Here is a 22,308-nt window from a genome sequence, read left to right on the forward strand (position 1 = left end):
ATCTCTGACCTCATCATCATCACCCTGTGCGTTATCACACCCGTCGTCCTCAGAGCCAACCTGTTCCTGCCCTGACAAAAAACTAAAGTTGTCGCTCCAATCAGGTATTTGAGTCTTATCATCGTCTTCCTCATTGTCTCCACCAACAGGAGTTACAGTTTGGGAATGAGGGTCTACATTATGGTCAGAACCTTCTGCGTCTGGTCCTGGATCCGACTCATAAAGATTCTGGGCATCAGTGCAGATCATTTCCTCGTCTGGATTCACAGAAGCGCTGGAGTCGACCTCTGATTCCCAGGCTATAGTATGAGTAAACAGCTCTGCAGACTCAACCATCTGTTCTACCTCATACTCAGATGGGCAGCTGGAGATTTGGGAGCTGTGAGGAAGCAAGTGCGATTTGGGTGACACCTTTGAGGACTGGAGTATTTGTGATGTTGAAGTTGATGTGGAGGAGAGCCCACTTAAAGGAGCACTTGATATCCGTTGAAGCACCTGCTGTTTTTGTGCCTCATCTGGAATTTGTAGCGATTGGCGTGGCCGTAAGAAAGGGATCTTATCACATTGTCCGCTAAAAGAAGTAGACATTTTAGTTTGGCTGGAAGATGGTCTTTCTTCTGCAGATGTTACTGTTGCTTTAACACCTACCCCACGGACACAACCTTTTTTCCCCTTCCCAACACGCCTATTCCCCTTTCCACCAGCAGCAGGCCTTTTTCCACTCATTTTGGTGGTTAACTAATTCACAACTCTGGAGTTGTTTGCACAAAAAAACAATGGATGGTAACCGAGCAGAGCTGAGTGGCCAAACTGTGGTATTAGGCCAAAACTATTGGCTGGGTTAGATGCAGATAAAAATTAGTTTTAATTTGCAACCTGATGGAGGTCAGTATAGATGGACTAATAGAGAAAGTCCGACACACTACTAGAAGGCCAAATATTTTTTCAGAGGTAGATGCAGAAAAAAATATATTCAGTTTGCAACCTGATGGAGGTCAGTATAGATGGACTAATACAAATAGTCCCACACAGAGCTAGAAGCCCAAATATTTTTTCAGAGGTACTGTAGATGCAGATAAAAATTATTTTGAATTTGCAACCTGATGGAGGTCAGTATAGATGGACTAATAGACCAAGTCCCACACACTGCTAGAAGCCCAAATATTTTTTCAGAGCTAGATGCAGAAAAAAATTATTTTTAATTTGCAACCTGATGGAGGTCAGTATAGATGGACTAATAGACCAAGTCCCACACACTGCTAGAAGCCCAAATATTTTTTCAGAGCTAGATGCAGAAAAAAATTATTTTTAATTTGCAACCTGATGGAGGTCAGTATAGATGGACTAATAGACCAAGTCCCACACACCGCTAGAAGCCCAAATATTTTTTCAGAGCTAGATGCAGAAAAAAATTATATTCAATTTGCAACCTGCTGGAGGTCAGTATAGAAGGACTAATACAACAAGTCCCACACACTGCTAGAAGCCCAAATATTTTTTCAGAGCTAAATGAAGAAAAAAATTATTTTTAATTTGCAACCTGATGGAGGTCAGTATAGATGGACTAATAGACCAAGTCCCACACACTGCTAGAAGCCCATATATTTTTTCAGAGCTAGATGCAGAAAAAAATTATATTCAGTTTGCAACCTGATGGAGGTCAGTATAGATGGACTAATAGAATGATGCTATGCCCAAAAGATTTTACTTCACTAGGTGCAGTAAAAAAATTGGTATTCTATACACAGGTGTTATATCTTGCAACACAGATAGGCTACTCCACTGACTAACACACTCTGCAATAGGCCAAAAAGGATTAGCTTTGCTAGATTCAGCCAAATGCTGTGAAAAAAACTTGCACAGCACTGGCACAGACCTGCCTGGCAAAAACTGATAGGAACTCATGTAACCTAGTCCTGAAAAGGACTCCAATTACAATTAGTCTTTACTCCCACAACCTATCTATTTAAGAGCACAGACCTCCCTGATAAAAGTCGTAGGAAATGCTGTAACCTAGTCCTTAAAAGGACTGCAATCACAACTATTCCCTACTCCCAAGCTATCTGTATATTTGTGCGAAAATTGGCTTGAAATTAACAAGGTATAGCGCACACAGCAACAGCGGTGCCGTCTAACACGCAGCTGCAGCAGTGAGAAAATGGTGGCGACGGGGAAAATGGCTTGGTCTTATAGGGCAAGGACATGTGACATACACTGCCAATGACACATGCCCTTGCTTGTGTGAAAAAAAGCACTTCGCTCCGTGTGTGCGCTGCTGATAGGCTGACAGATTGCACCTCCCCACTGCAAATGCAGGAAAGAGAAAAAAAAATGGAGATCTTCATTGTTCCTGCAGAGATCCATCCCCTGCCCCTCCCCCCACCCCGCTGTACACTCAAACTGCGTATTAACATTAATTTTCATCATTACTGAGAAAAAATCCAGTTATGATTTTGGTGCACGAACAGTTATCGAACATAACCTCAAACAGCCGAATTTTTCTCAAATTGTTCGTGTTCGCCGAACGGCTCGAACACCGCCCAAAACAGCTCGAATTTGAGATTGGCGAACAGTTCGAGTAGAACAACGCTCATCTCTACTGCTGAACTCTGCTATGCTCCAAATCGGACTTTGCAGATGACCCGGCATGATCCCATATGAGCATAAGCCCAGGCCTATATAAGGCTCATTGAGACACACCCTTGTGTATTGATATTGCATTAAGACCTCTGTTGCTGGACCTTGTGTTGCTACTAAGCTTTCCTGCACTTCACCTGCCTGCTTGTGGCTTGCTGATGTCCTCCACCTATCTGTGGTTTCCTGACATCCACCACCTTCCTGCGGTTTCCTGCACTTTGCCTGCCTGCAGTTTTCTGATGTCGTCTGCCAGCCTGCAGTCTCCCGCCTACCTGCCTGTGTTCTCCTGTCCCTTGGTTTTCCGTGTCCCACGTGCTCCTGCTATCTGCTGCGCTGATGCGCGTTATTAAATGTGCCCACCCAGACCTTGGGCTTGTAGCATCCACCTTACCTGGTGAATCTAACAAGCAGTCTGTGAGAGAGAGGTAATTTTTAGCAGTTTTTGAGAGAGGGGACATGGAGAGCAGTCTGTGAGATAAGGGCATAGGGCACAGTCAATGTGACAGGGCATATGGAACAGTCTGTAAGAGAGGGGGCATGGGGAAGCAGTCTGTGAGAGAAATAAATCATCATTATGTACAGCACCATGGAATCAATGGCGCTATATAAATAAATAATAAATAATTAGAAAAAAAGGTCAGATGAAGGAACGAACATATGCAAATTTCTTTATGGACTCTGAGATTTATGAATTTTCCCCTGTCATAGAAAACATTAAGATCCATAGACCTTTCCAGGAAGGGGGCATTCCTCCCCTCCTCTCTCTCACCACATTTTAATGAGAAAGAGCTGGCAATCTAAGAGTCTCTTTGAAATAAAATTGCCCAGTTGACTTAAGGGAAATTACATATAGTTGAGAAGTGACAAATCTACTTAAAATTCCTTTTGAAGCCCAGACTCCCTGCAGTGCCCAGGTGACTGAAAGAGGATATCTATTGTAGGGAGACAGCCATAGAGTCTAAGTTTTGGAAGGAAGAGAAGTGAATATTTAACACCATTAGACGTAACTATTGTTCCTCGGATGAGCTGCTTTGATGAAAGAACTTCCTCAGGATTTGTGTCTTAGTTGGAAAGTTATGAATATTGGGGTTTGTATAAATATTGATGTAACATACATTTTCAACTTCAGGAGTAATAGGGGAAGAATATGCATATATAACACCTGCCTATAAGGCCCAAATCAATAGTGAACAGATCGCTGACACCAGCCATGTCATGCTTCCTATCTATGGACAGGTAAAATCCCAATAAAAAAATGATGGCGATATCGAACGCCTGTGATCTTCAGAGGCAATGATATCTCATAAGTTAGGAATTTCATAAAATCCTGAAGGGCTGAGAATATCCCACAACTCGGCCCACTTGAGGTGATCAAGGGGAGATGTGTGGGTGTAACTTAGGTGCTGATAAAAGGTCAAGGTAAATTATGATCTGTGTTCCTATTGCGAGATACATATCTGTGTATACATGATCCCGTTCACTGGACGTCTCTAATCTAAGTGTTCTACTTAAGTGGAATCATCTCTGTGATCAGCGTAGGAAGTTTCTTTTGTTAATCCTGTTTATTTTATGTAATTGTATATGCTGTATTGTTTTGTCCCATTCGTTAAATATTTTGTATATTTTTTATAAACACTGCCTATCATTCTGGATTAAATATAAAACTTAAAAGTTCTGTTCCTTTTGTTTTGTGTACCTCACCCCGCAGCCATATGCCACCGGAAATCAGGCATCCAGTCAGCTTGTATAAAAATGACTGGTGGTGGCTTCCAATAGTTCTTGGGTTATTGTGGAGTTAGCAGTGACCGTACCGAGATGTATATATTACATGCATTAAAATCGGAGGTGTATACACCATATGATCACTGTTAGTTTCCAAATAACAGGCCTTTGTGGAAACAGCCGCAGCCTCCTCTGTTAATTGTCGGTCAATTGCGTACTTGACCTGACAATAGGGGGCAGCAGAGGGCTGTTCGTGACAAAAAGATAACAGAGGGTGGATCTGAGCGATCTCCCAGTTTGTGATCTTTGACATCTCCTATTGGATAACATTAGATTTTGGAATATTTGGAGCCCACGCACCTCCGGTCTCTGACACAGCCTTCACCAGGTATTTGGATTCTGCCAATACTCTCATCTCCATGGTCTTCTTCCCCATTCCAAAATTTCTGAGAGATGTCATGGTGAAGCGACGGATTGATTGCCACCTTGGTCCATGAATACCTAAGGAGAAAAGGACATGGAGACATTACTGGCTGCATACAGAACAAGAGTTTTCTAGCACCTCACCTCGTTCCAATAATACTCCTTACAATTCTTAAAGATATACAGTAAGACACAGTGCCCCAACATCTACCACTATACCCCTGGTGTTAGCAACTTGGTCTATCCTATTTAGGAGTCATGCACCCACTCACAAAGAATTTTGGTGGAACCTCACAGTTTGAAAATTACCGGTATACAGGAAACAATCTGATGTGGAGAGCGGGGATAATTACTGTACATGTGAACTTATCTTTGCCCTGTTTCCCAGAGATAGTAAGTGCAGCTTCATCTCCCTCCTCCCCTCCGACCTGTTTAGTATTTTCTATATGACTCTAAATTGATTTCTGATTGGAAGGACGAAGACACTGACAGAGATCCTACATGATGCTTTAGTCTCACCATATCCCTTGGTGGAGACGTACATCACTGGGATGATGGGGCGCGCGCTGAACTGCTCGGCGTGATTTATCAGGGCGTCTTTTACCGTCTCATAGCCGCACAGGACGATCACAGGTTCTGACCTTTTCCAGATGGTGAACATGGAGCCGTATTTTTGGCTGAGCTGATGGAGGAAACACATTTGATGAATTAACATGAAGCTGTCATACATTCCTCTTTCTCTAAGATTGGATCTCAGTAAATTATCAGGAGAACTTACCGTTCACACAGTCTCGTTACAATGTAAAGATCGTAGAAATTAAAATTTCCAGACAAATTGTATTACCATTCTTTCACCAATTTTATTTCAACTGCTTCACAATCCAGGTACAATTTAGCAAAAATTAAAGCATCGTACCATGACTATGGAGTGATGTCGGAAACGCGCAGAATGATGGTGGAATTTTCACTAAATTTCACCTGCGTTTTACAACCTTTGAAATAAAAATGGTAGAAGTTTTAATTTGAAACAAGAAGAAATCTTCACTTTGTTATCTTAAAAATTTGAGCCAAGCAGGGTCCATTTCTTGATGCTGAGGATCAAAACAGCCTCATGGAGAGTGAGCAAGTTTGCTTTGTTCTAGAATATTGGTAAAATGTCCCAATAAATTGCGGATGATGCGCTGATGGTTACACGTGAAGATCTTCCGGTCCTGCTGCAGATATGTTAATTTATGTTATATATTGCTGTACATGCGTGTAAAGAGCTGAATGCAGAAAGAAAAGTTGTGTCTGAAAATACTCTGCTTCTTGGGGTGACAGATGGCGTCTAAAGTGTTGCTCGTTACAGACAATCGATGTACCGATTGTGTGAGTTATGCTGGAAGTCTTACCGGTGAGATGGCTGATACAGGCGATTATACGTAATTTTGCCCTCCCTCAGTGTAACAGAGCACATCAAAGCCTCAGTTTATCCAGCAGGAGGAGTCAGTTATTGTAGATGGTGATAGAACGCAGAAACATTTGCGCTTGCGATGCAAATAGAAAGAGGGGGTACAGAAGTGTTCAAAATAATAGCAGTGTGCTCAAAAACCTGAGTTAAGCACAAAATCTTTCTACAAGTTGTTGTTTCCAGCATTGGGAACATTGCACACTGTTTTCTAATTCAAAACATGAAGAGAAATGTAGATAATTATTAACTACTTTACAGAAAATAGCAAAATATGAACATTGGGCTGTTCTAAAAAATAGCAGTGTCTGCATTTGTCTTTTTTTAGGATTTAGCATTCCTGTGAATCATTAACCTAATATTTAGCTGTACACCCACAGTTTTTTAGAGCTGCTCCACATCTATGTTGCATAGAGTCAACCAACTTCTGTCACTGTCAGCTGTTATTCCAGCCCAGGATGCTTTGACTACATCCCACAATTTATTGGCATTTGTTGGTTTTGCCTCAGAAACAGCATTTTGATGTCCCCCCACAAGTGTTCTATCGGATTAAAGTCCTGGGATTGGGCTGGCCGCTCCATAACTTCAATTTTGTTGGACAGGAACCAAGATTTTGCTCATTTACTGGTGTGCTTAGGGTCGTTGTCTTGTTGAAACACCCATTTCAAGGGCATAACCTCTTCAGCGTAAGGCAATATAACCCTTTCAAGTATTTTAACCCCTTTTTAACGTGAGACGTATTCATACGTCCCTGTGCCCTGTTACTTATTGACCAGGGACGTATGGATACGTCTTGGCGATTTTGCGCTCACAGAGGCTGTGTGTGTGCAATTGCCACTGGGTGTCAGCTGATTATGACAGCTGACACCCGGCACTCAGTGCCAGGAGCAGTGCCTGCAAGCGAACAGAGGGACAGAAGGTCCTCTGTTCTTGGATCAGAGACCCCACGATGTCATCGCGGGGTCCCGATCGTTGCCATGGTGACCAAAGGTCACCAGGCACTAGTAAGTTAGTAAGATCATGCTCAATGCATGATCTAGTTAACTTGAGTCTGCAGCACTGACATGTTATAAGTTACTGCAGTGATCCTGCACTGATATGCCTTATAACTGTGATCAGACTGCAGAAAGTCCCATAATGGGATAAAGTAAAAAAGTGAAGAAAAGTCGTAAAAATATTTTTAAAATATCACAAAAAAAACCATAATTATATATATTGTAGCATTGGCGTCTCTGCCTCCAGCCGGGCAGAGACGCCGTTCCCCTCACCGCCACGGTCCTGGTCCGGCGTCCTCCTGCTTCTTTGCTGCTGTGGAACTCTTTGCGCGCAGCTTCCTGGTCTGTGCTTAGGGCACGCACGAACTCCCTCCCTCTTAAAGGGGCCATGCGTCATCCTATAGAGTCCCCAGCCAACGGCCAGAGGACTTCCCCTATATTTGGCACCTCCTCCAATATAGAGGTGCCTGTGTAAGGTTGTAGTTCCGTGTGCTAAACACTTGCTCCAGCCCTCAGGTCCCATTGCCTGTCAGTCCTGCCTGCCAGCCTTCTGTCAGTCTAGCCCGCCAGCCTGTCTAACAGTTCTGTTCTCCAGTCTGTCTACAGTTGTGCCCGCCAGCCTGCTTACCTGGAGCACCTGTCTGTTACCTGTCGTGACCGCCAGCCAGTCTACCCGAAGTGCCTGCCAGTTACCTGCCGTGCCCACCTGCTCGCCTACCTGGAGCACCCATCTGGCTTTCTGCCGAACCAGCCTGCTTATCTACCCGGTCCACCCGTCAGCCTTCCTGCCGTGCTCATCCGCTGTACCAGTCAGTTCCTGCCATCTGACCCGTGGGAGCCATCTGCTCTCACACAAGGTTGGTGCCAGAGTGGCACCTGGTCCACCTGCCCGGTTCCTCCCTTGTTCACGGAGTCGACTAAGCCGCCGTGTGACCTTGGTCGGGCTGTGTAGGCACTTAGTCACGCCTCTCTGGTCCGTCGCACCGCAGCACAGAGGTTCCACCACCCGGACCCGTAACAGTTTCCACAGGCCATGGAACCCGGTGGCCCCCAGGCTACTTCGCTCTCTGATATGTATCAGGAGGTCTCACTTCAGAGATCTCAACAGGAAACTATCCTGTCCTATCTGCGGACTGTCAACTGACGCCTGGAAATGCTGTCCACCCCATCTGTGTCCGTTTCTAGCCGAGCGGCACCTGCTCCGGTGGCACCTCATCCCACTGGTGCTATGGCACAAGGCTGTGGACCCCGGCTCTCTGCGCCTCCACGTTTTGGTGGTGACCTCATCTTATGTCGGGGCTTTTTGAATCAGTGCACACTGCACTTTGAACTCCTGGCACATCAGTTCCCCTCTGACCGGGCCAAGGTGGCATTCATCATGTCTCACCTCACCAGAGAGGCATTGGCATGGCTAAACCCTCTGTGGGAAAGAGGGGATCCCCTGGTGTCCGATCTTCTGGCTTTCCTCGCTTCCTTCTGGAAGGTCTTCGATGAGCCCGGACAAAAATCTTCTACTGCCTCCTCACTTCTCCATCTCCGCCAAGGGAGCCTCTCCGTGGGCCAGTATGCCATACATTTCCGAACCCTCGCATCTTAGCCTGCCTGGAAAAACGAGGCCCTGGTGTCCACCTTCTGGGAGTGTCTTTCCGGACGGATCAAGGATGAGCTAGCCGGTCGTGACATCCCTTCCACCCTGGACGACTTGGTGTCATTAGCTACCTGGATTGACATCCATTTTCTGGAAAGTGCTAAGGAGACTACCCGGGAAAGAAGATTTCTGCGTCTCGCTCCTGTATTCCAAAAGGCAGCCTCACTGTTAGAACCCTCCTGTTTGTTTTTCCATCTTTTGTTTTGGGGTCACGTGACCATCTGCCTTTATATTCCTGCTCTGCCCTTTTGGCTTTGCTGCACTTCAGTTTTGTTTGACTGTTTTGCTAGCCAGGTGCTTAGACCTTCTAAGTCGCCTGTGGCAATTGGATTTTTCTTTGTTATAAAAAAGGACGGTAAGTTTACGTCCATGTCTGGATTTTCATGAAATTAATAAGATTACCGTACGCAATTCCTACCCATTGCCATTAATTCCTGACTTGTTTAACCAGTTAGTGGGGGCCAAGTGGTTCTCTAAAATTGATCTCCGGGGGGCATACAATTTGTTACGAGTGAAGGAGGGTGATGAATGGAAAACTTCTTTTAACACTCCGGTAGGTCATTTTGAGAATCGGGTGATGCCTTTTGGTCTTACCAATGCACCTGCATTTTTTCAGAACCTTATTAATGACATCCTGAGACCTTTGATTGGTAAGAATGTGGTTGTGTATTTAGATGACATTTTGATTCATTCGCCGGATCTGGAGTCCCATTGTGTACGTGAAGTTTTGCAGTTATTGAGTGATAATTCACTCTTTGCTAAGCTGGAGAAATGTGAGTTTGCTGTGCAGAAAATTAGTTTTTTGGGCTACATTGTCTCCAGCGAGGGCTTTGAGATGGACCGGGTGAAGGATCAGGCTGTGCAGGAATGGCCTACGCCTATTGGTTTGAAATCTATACAGAGATTTTTGGGTTTTGCCAATTATTACAGGAAATTCATTAAGAATTTTTCTGTAATTGTTAAGCCTCTAACCGATCTCACCAGGAAAGGTGCGAATATGGTCCAGTGGACTACTGAGGCCATTGAAGCTTTTGTGTATCTCAAAGAGAGGTTCAGTTCTGCCCCTATCCTTATGCAGCCTGATGAGACCAAGCCTTTTTTGGTCGAGGTCGATGCTTCATCGATGGGGGTCGGAGCAGCTTTGTCTCAGGAGAACAGGGATGGAGTACATCCTTGTGCCTTCTTTTCGAAAAAAAATTCGGAAACCGAACTGAATTATGATATTGGAAATCGGGAGTTGCTGGCTATTAAACTCACGTTTGAACACTGGCGTCATTTTTTGGAAGGTGCTAGATTTCCTATTCAGGTTTTCATAGATCATAAGAATTTGATCTATCTGGATGCTGCCAAGCGCTTGAATGCCCGTCAAGCTAGGTGGGCACTTTTTTTTTCTCGGTTTCATTTTTCTGCTACCTGTATCCCTGGTACTAAGAATGTTAAAGCCGATGCTTTATCTCGCAGCTTCTCTCCTGTGGTCGGTGCCGAAGAGTAGAGCATTTTACAGATAGGAGTTGTGGTGGCGGCATTGGACTCCGTTTTGGAGAATGGGATTCTGAAAGCTCAAGATGATGCTCCATCTAACACTCCCCATGCGAGGTTGTTCATGCCTAGAACCTTTAGGAGAGATTTGTTTGTGGAGTGTCATGAGTCTCGGTTGGCAGGTCATCCAGGAATTTTGGAGACTAAGAGACTTATCAGTCGCAGTTTTTGGTGGCCTGGATGGCAGAAAGAAGTCATCAAGTGGGTGCATCAATGTACTGTGTGTGCTAGGTCAATGGCTTCACATACTCCTGCTGCGGGGGTTGCTTTACCCTCTGAATGTTCCTAGTGCGCCTTGGATGCATCTCACAATGGATTTTATAACTGATCTGCCTGTGTCCGAGGGTTTTACTGTCAGCTGGGTGGTCGTGGACCGTTCTAGTAAGATGTTTCATTTGGTTCCATTCATTAAGTTGCCGTGCACCAAGACACTCGCTAAGGCGTTTTTTAAGGAGATTGTCAAGCTTCATGGCGTTCCCATGGATATTGTTTCTGATAGAGGACCTCAGTTTGTGGCTCGCTTTTGGCGTGCTTTTTGTGACAGGTTGGGAGTCCATTTGTCATTTTCGTCTGGGTATCATCCTGAGTCTAATGGACAGACTGAAAGAAAGAACCAGGATGTAGAACAGTTTTTGTGTTGTTTTGTGGCGGACAATCAAGAGGTGTGGTCTGAGTTTCTGCCTCTGCTGGGTGTTCTCCTTTGTTTTGTTGTACTGGGAGACATCCGTCTTTTGGTTAGTTCTCCAAATTGGGGATGGCGGTGCCGGAGGAGGAGAATTTTTCCGGAGATTTGGAGAGAGTTTGGAATAATGTACGTTACAACCTTCAAGAGGCTAACAAGAAGTCCAAGAAGTATTTTGACAGGAAACGTAAGGAGGTTTTGTTTACTGTGGGTGACATAGTTTGGATGTCCTCAAGGAACTTGCAGTTGAGGATTCCCTCTAAAAAACTGGGTCCTAAGCTTGAGGGTCCATTTAAAGTGCTTCAGGTTGTTAACCCGTCTGTGGTTAGGTTGGATGTTCCTACTTCCTGGAAGATTAATCCTGTGTTTCATGTTTCCTTGTTGAAAAAGGCTGACATATCAAATAGGGACGCCACTGTCACAGTTCCTCCTGTGGTGGAAGACGGCGAATATGAAATTTCTCGTATCTTGAATTCTAGATGGCATAGAGGGAGATTACAGTATCTCATCTCCTGGAAGGGTTTCGGTCCCGAAGATAACTCCTGGGTAAGGGCGGATGATCTCTCTGCTCCTAGTTTTGTTAGAGCTTTCCACAAGAGGCTTCCGGATAGGCCTGGGCCTGGAGGATCCGGGGGATCCTCATAAAAGAGGGGGTACTGTTAGAACTCTCCTGTTTGTTTTTTCCATCTTGTGTTTTGCGGTCACGTGACCATCTGCCTTTATGTTCCAGCTCTGCCCTTTTGGCTGTGCTGGACTTCAGTGTTTGACTGTTTTGCTAGCCAGGTGCTTCTATGTCTATCTCTGTCAGTTCGCTTGGTCCTTCTGGGACCTCTAGTACCTTTTTGTCTGTTTATCTTTTTGTGTTCTACAACAACTTTCTCTGTTCAGGAGGTGTCCCATTTTTGTTACAGTCCTTAGTTCTTTTAGGGACCCCTTCCCTTTATGCTATAGGTGTTCATTCAGACTAGCTGAGGACTAAGTCAGGTCTGTTCGCAAGGAACAGGCAGCCCGCTATATCGTAGGGATTCAGCTTAGTCTTACTGTAGATATAGCTTTCCCCTTTCTTTCCTTAGTACTTGTTGCAGATCATAACACTCGCAACCAGCAAATCCCCAGGCATGTTCGCCTGAGCCAATGCAAATTGACCATACCAGGATGGTCAAGTCTCGCCAGGAGATGCGCCGAGCCGAGGGGAGTTGCTTCTACTGTGGCAGTAAAGAGCATCTGATCCGTTCCTGCCTGGTGAGGCCAGGAAACTCCAGTGTCTAGGACCGCTCGGAGAGATCGTCCTAGGCAAGAGTAAATCCTCTCCGTCCTTGACTCTGTCAGTTTCTATTTCCAGTGGTGAGACCCGCTTCTTCGAGATTTCCCATCTGGTTTCCAGAGCCACTGGGAATCTCATTCAACAGGCTGTTGTGGAGTGGTATCAGATTCCTACTGTACGTCTGACTGAACCATTGGAGGTTGCCTCCTTGGATGTGAGGCTTCTTCCGGAGACCATCTTGCTTGTCACAGAGCCTGTAACCCTTCAGGGGGAAATGCAGCACTCGGAGAAGATCTCCTTTCATGTGCTGTCCGGTCTCTCTCACCCCCTCTTGCTTGGTCTACCCTGGTTAAAAAGACATGAGCCCGTCCTGAATTGGAGGTCTTGTGAAGTGCTCCGTTGGGGTCAGGAATGCCATGAGTCCTGTCTCGTTCCGATTTGTCCTGTTTGACCCCCATCTACTCCAGCTAATCTACCTGGTCTGCCGGCGCCCTACTGGCCCTATGCGGATGTCTTTGACAAAAAGGAAGCAGAGACACTACCACCTCATAGGCCGTATGATTGCCCCATCGACCTGGTACCTGTCACTTCGCCTACCCACCAGCGTATCTACCCCTTGTCGCTTGCTGAGACCCGGGCAATGTCTGAGTACATAGAGGAGAATTTTATCCAGAAATCCACCTCTCTGGCTGGTGCAGGATTCTTCTTTTTCAAGAAGAAAGATGTCTCCCTACGTCCCTGTATCGATTACAGGGGTCTTAACCAGATTACCATAAAAAATAAGTACCCCCTGCCTCTCATCTCAGAGCTGTTCGACCACCTTAAAGGTGTGAAGATCTTCACTAAGCTCGATCTTCGTGGGGCGTATAATTTGATCCGGATCCGCCAGGGAGACGAGTGGAAGACGGCATTCAACACCCGAGATGGTCACTACGAGTACCGCGTGATTCCCTTTGGTCTCTGTAATGCTCCAGCCGTCTTCTAGGAGCTGGTTAACGACATCTTCCGTGATCTTCTGTATTCTTGTGCAGTGGTATACCTGGATGATATCTTGGTCTTCTCTCCAGATCTGCCCTCACACCGGAGGGATGTTCGTCAGGCTCTGCTAAGGCTCCAGCAGAATCGCCTTTACGCTACGTTTGAAAAATGCCTCTTTGAGCAGACCTCTCTACTGTTCCTGGGCTATATTATCTCCGAGACTGGTCTGCGGATGGATCCCGAAAATGTCTCTGCCGTCTTAAAGTGGCCCCGTCTGGAAGGGTTGAAGGCGATTCAGCGATTCCTGGGTTTCGCAAATTATTACCGCCTCTTCATTCCTTATTTCTCCTCCTGGACTGCTCCCATCTCTGTGCTCACCCGTAAAGGAGCAAATCCCAGGGAATGGACTTCCAAAGCGGAGGAGGCCTTCGTCTCCCTGAAACAAGCCTTCTCTTCCGCCCCTGTGCTACACTGTCTGGATTGCAACAAGCAGTTCTTCCTGGAGGTTGATGCATCCTCCTCTGGAGCCGGAGCAGTGTTCTCCCAGAAATCCTCGTCCGGGAGAATGGTAACCTGCGGCTTCTTCTCCAAGTTCTTCTCCTCGTTTGAGTGCAATTACTCCATAGGAGATCATGAGCTGCTGGCCATCAAATTAGCGCTGGAGGAGTGGCGCTACTTGCTGGAAGGGGCTCTGCACCTGGTGGTCATCTATACTGACCACAAAAACATCGCTTATTTGCAGAACGCCCAAAGATTAAATCCGCGCAAGGACAGGTGGTCTCTTTTCTTTGCCCGATTCTGCTTCACTCTGTATTACCGCCCGGCAGACAAGAACATTAAAGCTGAAGCTCTATCCTGTTCATTCCTGTGTTCCGACCAAGAGGAGGAACCTCTACATATCATCGATCCCTCCAAAGTGATGACTGTGGCCCCGTTTGACCTGTCTCATCTTCCACCCGGTAAGACCTTTGTAGCGGTTCCAGATTGTAAGAAGGTTCTACTCTGGGGCCATTCATCCAAACTAGCCAGTCATGCTGGCCAGAGGAAGACCTTTTTGCTCATCGCCCGACATTACTGGTGGCCTTCCCTGCGCAAGGATGTTGCGGACTTCGTCGCGGCTTGTTCCTCCTGTGCCCATAACAAGGTTCCCAGGCACCTTCCATCCCGCCGTCTTCTTCCTCTTCCCGTGCCTTCCGCTCCATGGCAACACATTGCAATGGACTTCATTACAGATCTCCCTGTCTCTGCCAGATGTACTGTTTTTTGGGTGGTCGCTGACCGCTTTTCTAAAATGGCCCACTTCATCCCTCTGCCTGGTCTTCCGTCTGCATCTGTACTGGCTAAGGACTTCATTCATCACATTTTTCGTCTCCACGGCCTACCTCTCCACATTGTGTCAGTAAACTTTGCGCTTCTGGAGAGCTATGTGTAAACTGCTGGATGTCTCCTTGGATTTCTCCTCTGTTTATCATCCTCAGTACAATGGTCAAGTGGAACGTATTAACCAGGTTCTTACCAGCTTTCTTCGGCACTTTGTCAACGCTCACCATAACGATTGGGTTGAGCTCCTGCCCTGGGCCGAGTTCTCCTATAATAATCATGAAAGACAGACCTCTTCCAAATCCCCCGTTCTTTGTGGTCTACGGTCAACACCACTGGAGTCCGTTTCCCATTTCCTCTTCAGTGGACAATGCTGCCGCAGAGTCTCTGGTCAGCGAATTTTCAGCTATTTGGGAAGACGCTAGATCTGTACTTCTTCAGTCCTCCGAGCGGATGAAGAAACATGCTGATAAGAGATGCCTGGATCCGCCTCAATTTCATCCGGGAGACAAGGTCTGGCTTTCCTCCAAATATGTTCGTCTCAAGATACCTTCTTATAAGTTGGGTCCGCGGTTCATCGGTCCGTTCGAGGTTCTGAACCAAGTCAATCCCATGGCTTACAAGCTGAAACTTCCGGTCACCTTTTGGATTCCCATCTCCTTTCATGTATCCCTCCTCAAACCTGTTGTCCTTAATTATTTCTCTGACGATCCAGGTACCGCTCCAGTTCCTGTCTCTGCTGAGGACGTCTTTGAGGTAATAAACATTTTGGCCACCAAGTGGGTAGGAGGAAAGACTTTCTTTCTTGTGGATTGGAAGGGGTTTGGCCCTGAGGAGTGGTCTTGGGAACCCAGGGAGAGCATTCATGCCCCTCATCTTCTTAAAAAATTTCTTGCGCGCATGAAGAAGAGGGGTCATAAAGGGGGGGTACTGTAGCATCGGTGTTTCTGCCTCCAACCGGGCAGTGATGCCGTTCCCCTCACCGCCGCGGTCCAGGTCCGGCGTCCTCCCGCTCCCCTGCTCTTGTACGCTCTGTGCACAGCTTTCCGGGCTCTGTGCTTAGGGCGTGCGCCCTCCTTCCCTCTTAAAGGGGCATTTGCCACAGAACACCAGGATTGGCAAAGTCGCCACTGGCGCCCTGTGCTCTTCATAGATGAAAGCAGGTTCACACCGAGCACATGTGACAGACGTGACAGAGTCTGGAGACGCCGTGGAGAGCAATCTTCTGCCTGCAACATCCTTCAGCGTGACCGGTTTGGCAGTGGGTCAGTAATGGTGTGGGGTGGCATTTTTTTGGAGGGCCGCACAGCCCTCCATGTGCTCGCCAGAGGTAGTCTGACTGCCATTAGGTACCGAGATGAGATCCTCAGACCCCTTGTGAGACCATATGCTGGTGCGGTTGGCCCTGGGTTCCTCCTAATGCAGGACAATGCCAGACCTCATGTGGCTGGAGTGTGTCAGCAGTTCCTGCAAGATGAAGGCATTGAAGCTATGGACTGGCCCGCCCGTTCCCCAGACCTGAATCCGATTGAGCACATCTGGGACATCATGTCTCGCTCCATCCACAGACTGTCCAGGAGTTGGTAGATGCTTTAGTCCAGGTCTGGGAGGAGATCCCACAGGAGACCATCCGCAACCTCATCAGGAGCATGCCCAGGCGTTGTAGGGAGGTCATACAGGCACGTGGAGGCCACACGCAATACTCAGCCTCATTGTGACTTGTTGTAAGGACATTACATCAAAGTTGGATCAGCCTGTAGTGTGTTTTTCCACTTTAATATTGGTGGTGACTCCAAATCCAGGCCTCCATTGGTTAATAAATGTGATTTCCATCGATGATTTTTGTGTGATTTTGTTGTCAGCACATTCAACTTTGTACAGAACAAAGTATTCAATGAGAATATTTCATTCATTCAGATCTAGGATGTGTTATTTCAGTGTTCCCTTTATTTTTTTGAGCAGTGTATATATATATATATACATATATATATATATATATATATATATACATATACATATATATATATATATATATATATATATATATACATATATATATATATATATATATATATATATATATATAGTACCCATAAGTAAAATATTATCAAAAAATCAAACATAAACAATAAAAAAATTATCATACGGCCGAACAAAAAGTGGAATGAAATGCAATGAAAAAGACGAATGTAAATAAAAATGGTACCACAGAAAACTTCATCTTGTCCTGCAAAAAACAAGCCGCCATACAGCTCCATCAGCCGAAAAATTAAAAGTTAAAGCTCTCAGAATAAAGCGATGCAAAAAAATTATTTTTTCTGTAAAATAGTTGTTATTGTATGAAAGCGCAAAAACATAAAAAGAGCAAGATAAATGTGGTACTGCGGTAAATGTACTGACCCGAAGAATAAAGCTACCTTATCAATTTTACCACACGCGGAACAGCATAAATAAAAAATAAAAAAAAATCCAGAATTGTTGTTTTTTGTTTATTCTGCCTCCCAAAAATCAGAATAGAAAGCGATCAAAATATGTCATGTGCGCAAAAAAGGTACCAATAAGAACGTCAACTTGTCCCGCAAAAAACAAGCCCTTACATGTCTATGTTGGGCAAAATATGGAAAAATTATAGCTCTCAAAATATGGCATTTTTTAGTGTGTGTGTCAATCATAAAAACCCGATATAAATCTGGTATTGATGTAATCATAACGACCCGAAGAATAAAGTTGCCTAATTACTTATACCGCATGAGGAATGGCGTAAAAAATAAATAAAACCAATTCTTAATCTGCTGCTGATTTGATCATCCTGCCCCCCAAAGATCACGGTAAGGCTCGGCTTACATTTATCCTGCGCTCTGCGCTGAGCGCTTACACCAGGGCTTCCATGTAAATCTCTGAAATACATGATTCAGACGGAACCCCCGGCGGACAATTCCCTGTAATGAGGCAGATGGAGGCACCATGGACGCCGTCTGGCCTGTGATCCCATGGTGTCCGTCTTTCTATTAGGCGTGCAAAAAAGTGCCCTTGGCCACAGTTTTGTGAACCTCTGAAAAGAAGGACAACGCTTAACAGAGGCCAGATGGAGTCCAGAGTAACTCTGCTGCCTAATTATAGTGAATGGATCCTTGGGGGATTTCATTTGAATTACGTCACTCAGAGATTTCAGTGGAAACCCTGATATCAGTGCTCAATGTAGAGCACAAGATAAATGGTAACATTTTACATAACATTTTGGAACACAATAAAATTTTCTACTCAATCCACAAAAAAAGCAAGTCCCCACTCAGGTCTGTCATCTGTTAACGGAAATATAAGGGGCTTCTGATAAACCGAAATGGCTCTTGCCCCCCTAAAGAAATTAAGAAAATTCTGTGCTCCCAAATATAAATGCCAACCTCTCTTTTGTGCCCCACAATGTTCCTAAACTGCAGTTAGCGTCCATATGTTTGACATTTCTATAGCGATGAGAGCCTGCCTAATTTACAGATGCATGTCTCCAGGAGCACGAACTAGGCATAACGTACTGGTCACTACAATGGCAGTTTGCAATTTTCACTCAGCAACATCCACTGCTGCTTGTTTCTGGAAAACACTCATGTAGTTAAAATCCTCACCCCACCTAAATAAATTACCGAAGGGGTATAATTTCCAAAATGGGATCAATGGGGGATTCAGCTCTTCTAGCACTTAGGGTCTCTGTATATGGAGTCTGCATACCATTCTAGGAAAATCCTAGGATTTTGCCTCCAGGAGGCAAATAGCGCTGCTTCCCTCCTGAGTCTTGCCGTGTGGTTAACCAGTACCGTACTGCCACCTATGGGATATTTCTACATTCAGCAAAAATTGTGTGACATATTTTGGTGCCATTTTTACCCATTTCCCAGAGTGAAAATGTAAAATCTGGGGCTAAAACAAAACTTTGGTGGTAAAAATGTAATTATTCTTCCTTCACCGTGGTGTCAACATGCTTACTGCACCCCTAGATGAATTCATTGAGATGTGTAGTTTCTAAGACGGGGTCTCTGATGGGGATTACTGCTGTTCTGGCACCCTTTGGGCTCTGCCAATGAGACATAGCACCATCAAACCTGCCCAACAAAATATGAACTCCAATATGGCCCTTCTGAGCTTTGCACTGTGCCTCAAAAGTAGTTTTCGACCACATATGAGATATCGGCGTTAACAGTACAATATGTCACAAAATTATCTCAGAAACAGTGGGATCCAGTGAAGCATTCAAGAGTTATTTCCTCATAAAGTGGCACTGGTCAGAATTGTAAAAATTTGCCTGGTCATTAACCCCTTTACTCCTGAGTGTGGTTTGCACGTTAATGACCAGGCCAATTTTTACAATTCTGACCACTGTCACTTTATGAGGTAATTACTCTGGAACGCTTCAACGGATCCCCCTGATTCTGAGAAGGTTTTTTCGTGACATATTGTACTTCGTGATTGTGGTAAAATTTCTTCGATATAACTTGCGTTTATTTGTGAAAAAAAATGAAATTTGGCAAAAATTTTGAAAATTTTGCAATTTTCAAAATTTTTAATTTTTATGCCCTTAAATCAGAGAGATATGTCACACAAAATAGTTAATAAATAACATTTCCCACATGTCTTCTTTACATCAGCACAATTTTGGAACAAACAATTTTTTTTATTAGAGAGCTATAAGGGTTAAAAGTTGACCAGCGATCTCTCATTTTTCCAACAAAATTTACAAAACCATATTTTTTTTAAGGACCACATCACATTTGAAGTCACTTTGAGGGGTCTTTATGACAGAAAATACCCAAAAGTGACACCATTCTAAAAACTGCACCCCTCAAGGTGCTCAAAACCACATTCAAGAACTTTATTAACCCTTCAGGTGATTCACAGGAATTTTTGGAATGTGGAATAAAAAAATGAAAATGTAACTTTTTTCACAAAAATGTTAATTTAGACCCAATTTTTTTTATTTTCGCAGGGGTAACAGGAAAAAATGGACCCCAAAATTTGTTGTGCAATTTCCCCTGAGTACGCAGATACCCCATATGTGAGGAAAAAACACTATTTGGGCGCACGGCACGGTTTGGAAGGGAAAGCGTGCCATTTGACTTTTTGATTGTAAAATGTTCTTGAATAATTAGCGGACTCCATGTTGCGTTTGGAGAGCCCCTGATGTGCCTAAACAGTAGAAACCCCCCACAAGTGACACCATTTTGGAAACTAGACCCCTCATGGAACTTATCTAGATGTGTGGTGAGCACCTTGAACCCCCAGGTGCTTCACAGAAGTTTAGAACATTGAGCCGTAAAAATAAAATTTTCACATTTTTCCCACAAAACTGTTTTTCAGCCCCCAATTTTGCATTTTCATAAGGGTAACAGGAGAAATTGCACCATGCAATTCCTCCTGAGCACGCTGATACCCCATATGTGTGGGAAAACCACTGTTGGGGAGCATGGCAGGGCTCAGAAGAGAAAGAGCGCCATTTAACTTTTTGAATGTAAAATTTGCTTGAATAATTAGCGGATGCCATATTGCGTTTAGAGAGCCACTGATGTGCCTAAACAGTGGAAATCCCCCATAACTGACACTATTTTGGAAACTAGACCCCTCAGGGAACTTATCTAGATGTGTGCTGAGCACCCTGAACCCCCAAGTGCTTTACAGAAGTTTATAACATGGGGCGGTGAAAATAAAAAAAATCTAACTTTTTCCACAAAAATGATGTTTTAGCCCCAATTTTTTTATTTTCACAAGGGTAAGAGGAAAAAATGGACCCCAAAAACTGTCGTGCAATTTCTCCTGAGTACGCCAATACCCCATATGTGGGGAAGATACAGTGTTTGGGGCACAGCAGAGTTCAGAAGGGAAGGAGCACTGTGTGACTTTTTGAACGTAAAATTGGCTGGAATCAAGAGTGGATGCCATGTCGCGTTTGGAGAGCCCCTGATGTGCCTAAATAGTGGAACCCCCCCGCCTGTGGCAGTACTATGTCTTTAAGCTGCTGTGTGTACTCTGCGCCTATGGGAGTACTGTGCTAAAAGCCACTTTGTGTGCCCTGCACCTTCAACCTGTGGAAGTACTGTCCTTTGAGCTGCTGTGTGTACTACTCTGCACCCTCTGCCTGTTGGAGTACTGTCCTTTGAGCTGCTGTGTGTACTCTGAACCCTCTGCCTGTAGGAGTACTGTCCTTTGAGCTGCTGTGTGTGCTCTGCAACCTCTGCCTGTAGGAGTACTGTCATTTGAGTTGCTGTGTGTACTCTGCACGCTCAACCTGTAGGAGTACTGTCCTTTGAGCTGCTGTGTGTACTCTGCACCCTCCCCCTGTGGGAATACTGTGTCTTTAAGCTGCTGTGTGTACTTTGCACCCCCTACTTGTGGGAGTACTGTCCTTTAAACTGCTTTTTGTACACTGCACCCTCCGCCTGTAAGATTACTGTCCTTTTAACCGCTGTGTGTACTCTGCACCCTCCGCCTGTAGGAATACTGTCCTTTGAGCTGCTGTGTGTACTCTGCACCCTCCGCCTGTAGGAGTACTGTCCTTTGAGCTGCTGTGTGTACTCTGCACCCCCTACCTGTGGGAGTACTGTCCTTTAAACCGCTATGTGTACTCTGCACCCTCCGCCTGTAGGAGTACTGTCCTTTGAGCTGATGTGTGTACTCTGCATCCCCTATCTGTGGAAGTACTGTCCTTTAAACCCCTGTGCGTACTCTGCACCCCCAGCCTGTAGGAGTACTGTAGTTTGTGACACTATGTGTACTCAGCACCCTCAGCCTGTAGGAGTACTGTCCTTTGTGCCACTATGTGTACTCTGCACCCTCTGCCTGTTGGAGTACTGTCCTTTAAACTGCTGTGTGTACTCTGCACCCTCCGCCTGTAGGAGTACTGTCCTTTGAGCCACAATGTGTATTCTGCCCCCTCTGCCTGTAGGAGTACTGTCCTTTAAGCCGCTGTATGTACTCTGCACCCCCTATCTGTGTCAGTACTGTTCTTTTAAACTGCTGTGTGTACTCTGCACCCCCCACCTGTGGGAGTACTGTGCTTTGAGCTGCTGTGTGTACTCGGCACCCCCCACCTGTGGGAGTACAGTCTTTTGACCTACTGTGTTTACTCTGCACCCTCCGACCGTAGGAGTACTGTCCTTTAAGCTGCTGTGTGTACTCTGTAACCCACCGCCTGAGAAGATACTGTCCTTTGAGCTGCTGTGTACTCTCTCCCTCCCCTGTTGCCTGTAGGAGTACTGTCCTTTAAGTCGCTGTGTGTACTCTGCCCTGTCCGCCTGTAAGAGTACTGTCCTTTCAGCCACTGTGTGTTTTTTATAGTAGTCTGAGAAATCAATAATTGGCATAAGTCATCTCATTGCTATTACTAGGCCCCAATTTTTTTCCAGAATTATTTATTTTTTACATTTTTTTTTCAAATCATAAGTATTGCATCTGCCTTCTTGTTGCCATTTCTAGGCCTCAAAAATATTTTTTTCTGGACTGGTGTGTGTGTTTTTTTATTAGTCTGGGAAATAAAGAATTGGCACCAGCCGTCTTCTTGCCATTTGTAGGCCAAAGATATTCGGGACTGCTGTGTTTTTTCTAGTACTGTTTCAAATACATAAATCTTCTCTTCTGCCTTCTCTTTGTGAGCAGTATTTAAAAAATCAA

General features: G+C 45.1%; 1 protein-coding gene across 1 annotated transcript in view; it reads right to left on the bottom strand.

Moving 5' to 3' along the window:
• LOC141266088 (cytochrome P450 2C20-like) overlaps nt 1–22,308 on the bottom strand; it is a 326,499-nt gene that overhangs the window by 174,061 nt on the left and 130,130 nt on the right. Inside the window, exons 3-4 of the mRNA XM_073679996.1 lie at nt 5,302–5,464; nt 4,720–4,860 (exon numbers count right to left, since the gene is read on the bottom strand). Coding sequence (XP_073536097.1) covers nt 4,720–4,860; nt 5,302–5,464 — 304 coding nt within the window. The remainder of the gene's footprint in view (nt 1–4,719; nt 4,861–5,301; nt 5,465–22,308) is intronic.

This window comes from Phyllobates terribilis, unplaced genomic scaffold (assembly GCF_046119375.1).
Source record: "Phyllobates terribilis strain yellow unplaced genomic scaffold, ASM4611937v1 Scaffold_4__5_contigs__length_816908805, whole genome shotgun sequence".
NCBI lineage: Eukaryota > Metazoa > Chordata > Amphibia > Anura > Dendrobatidae > Phyllobates > Phyllobates terribilis.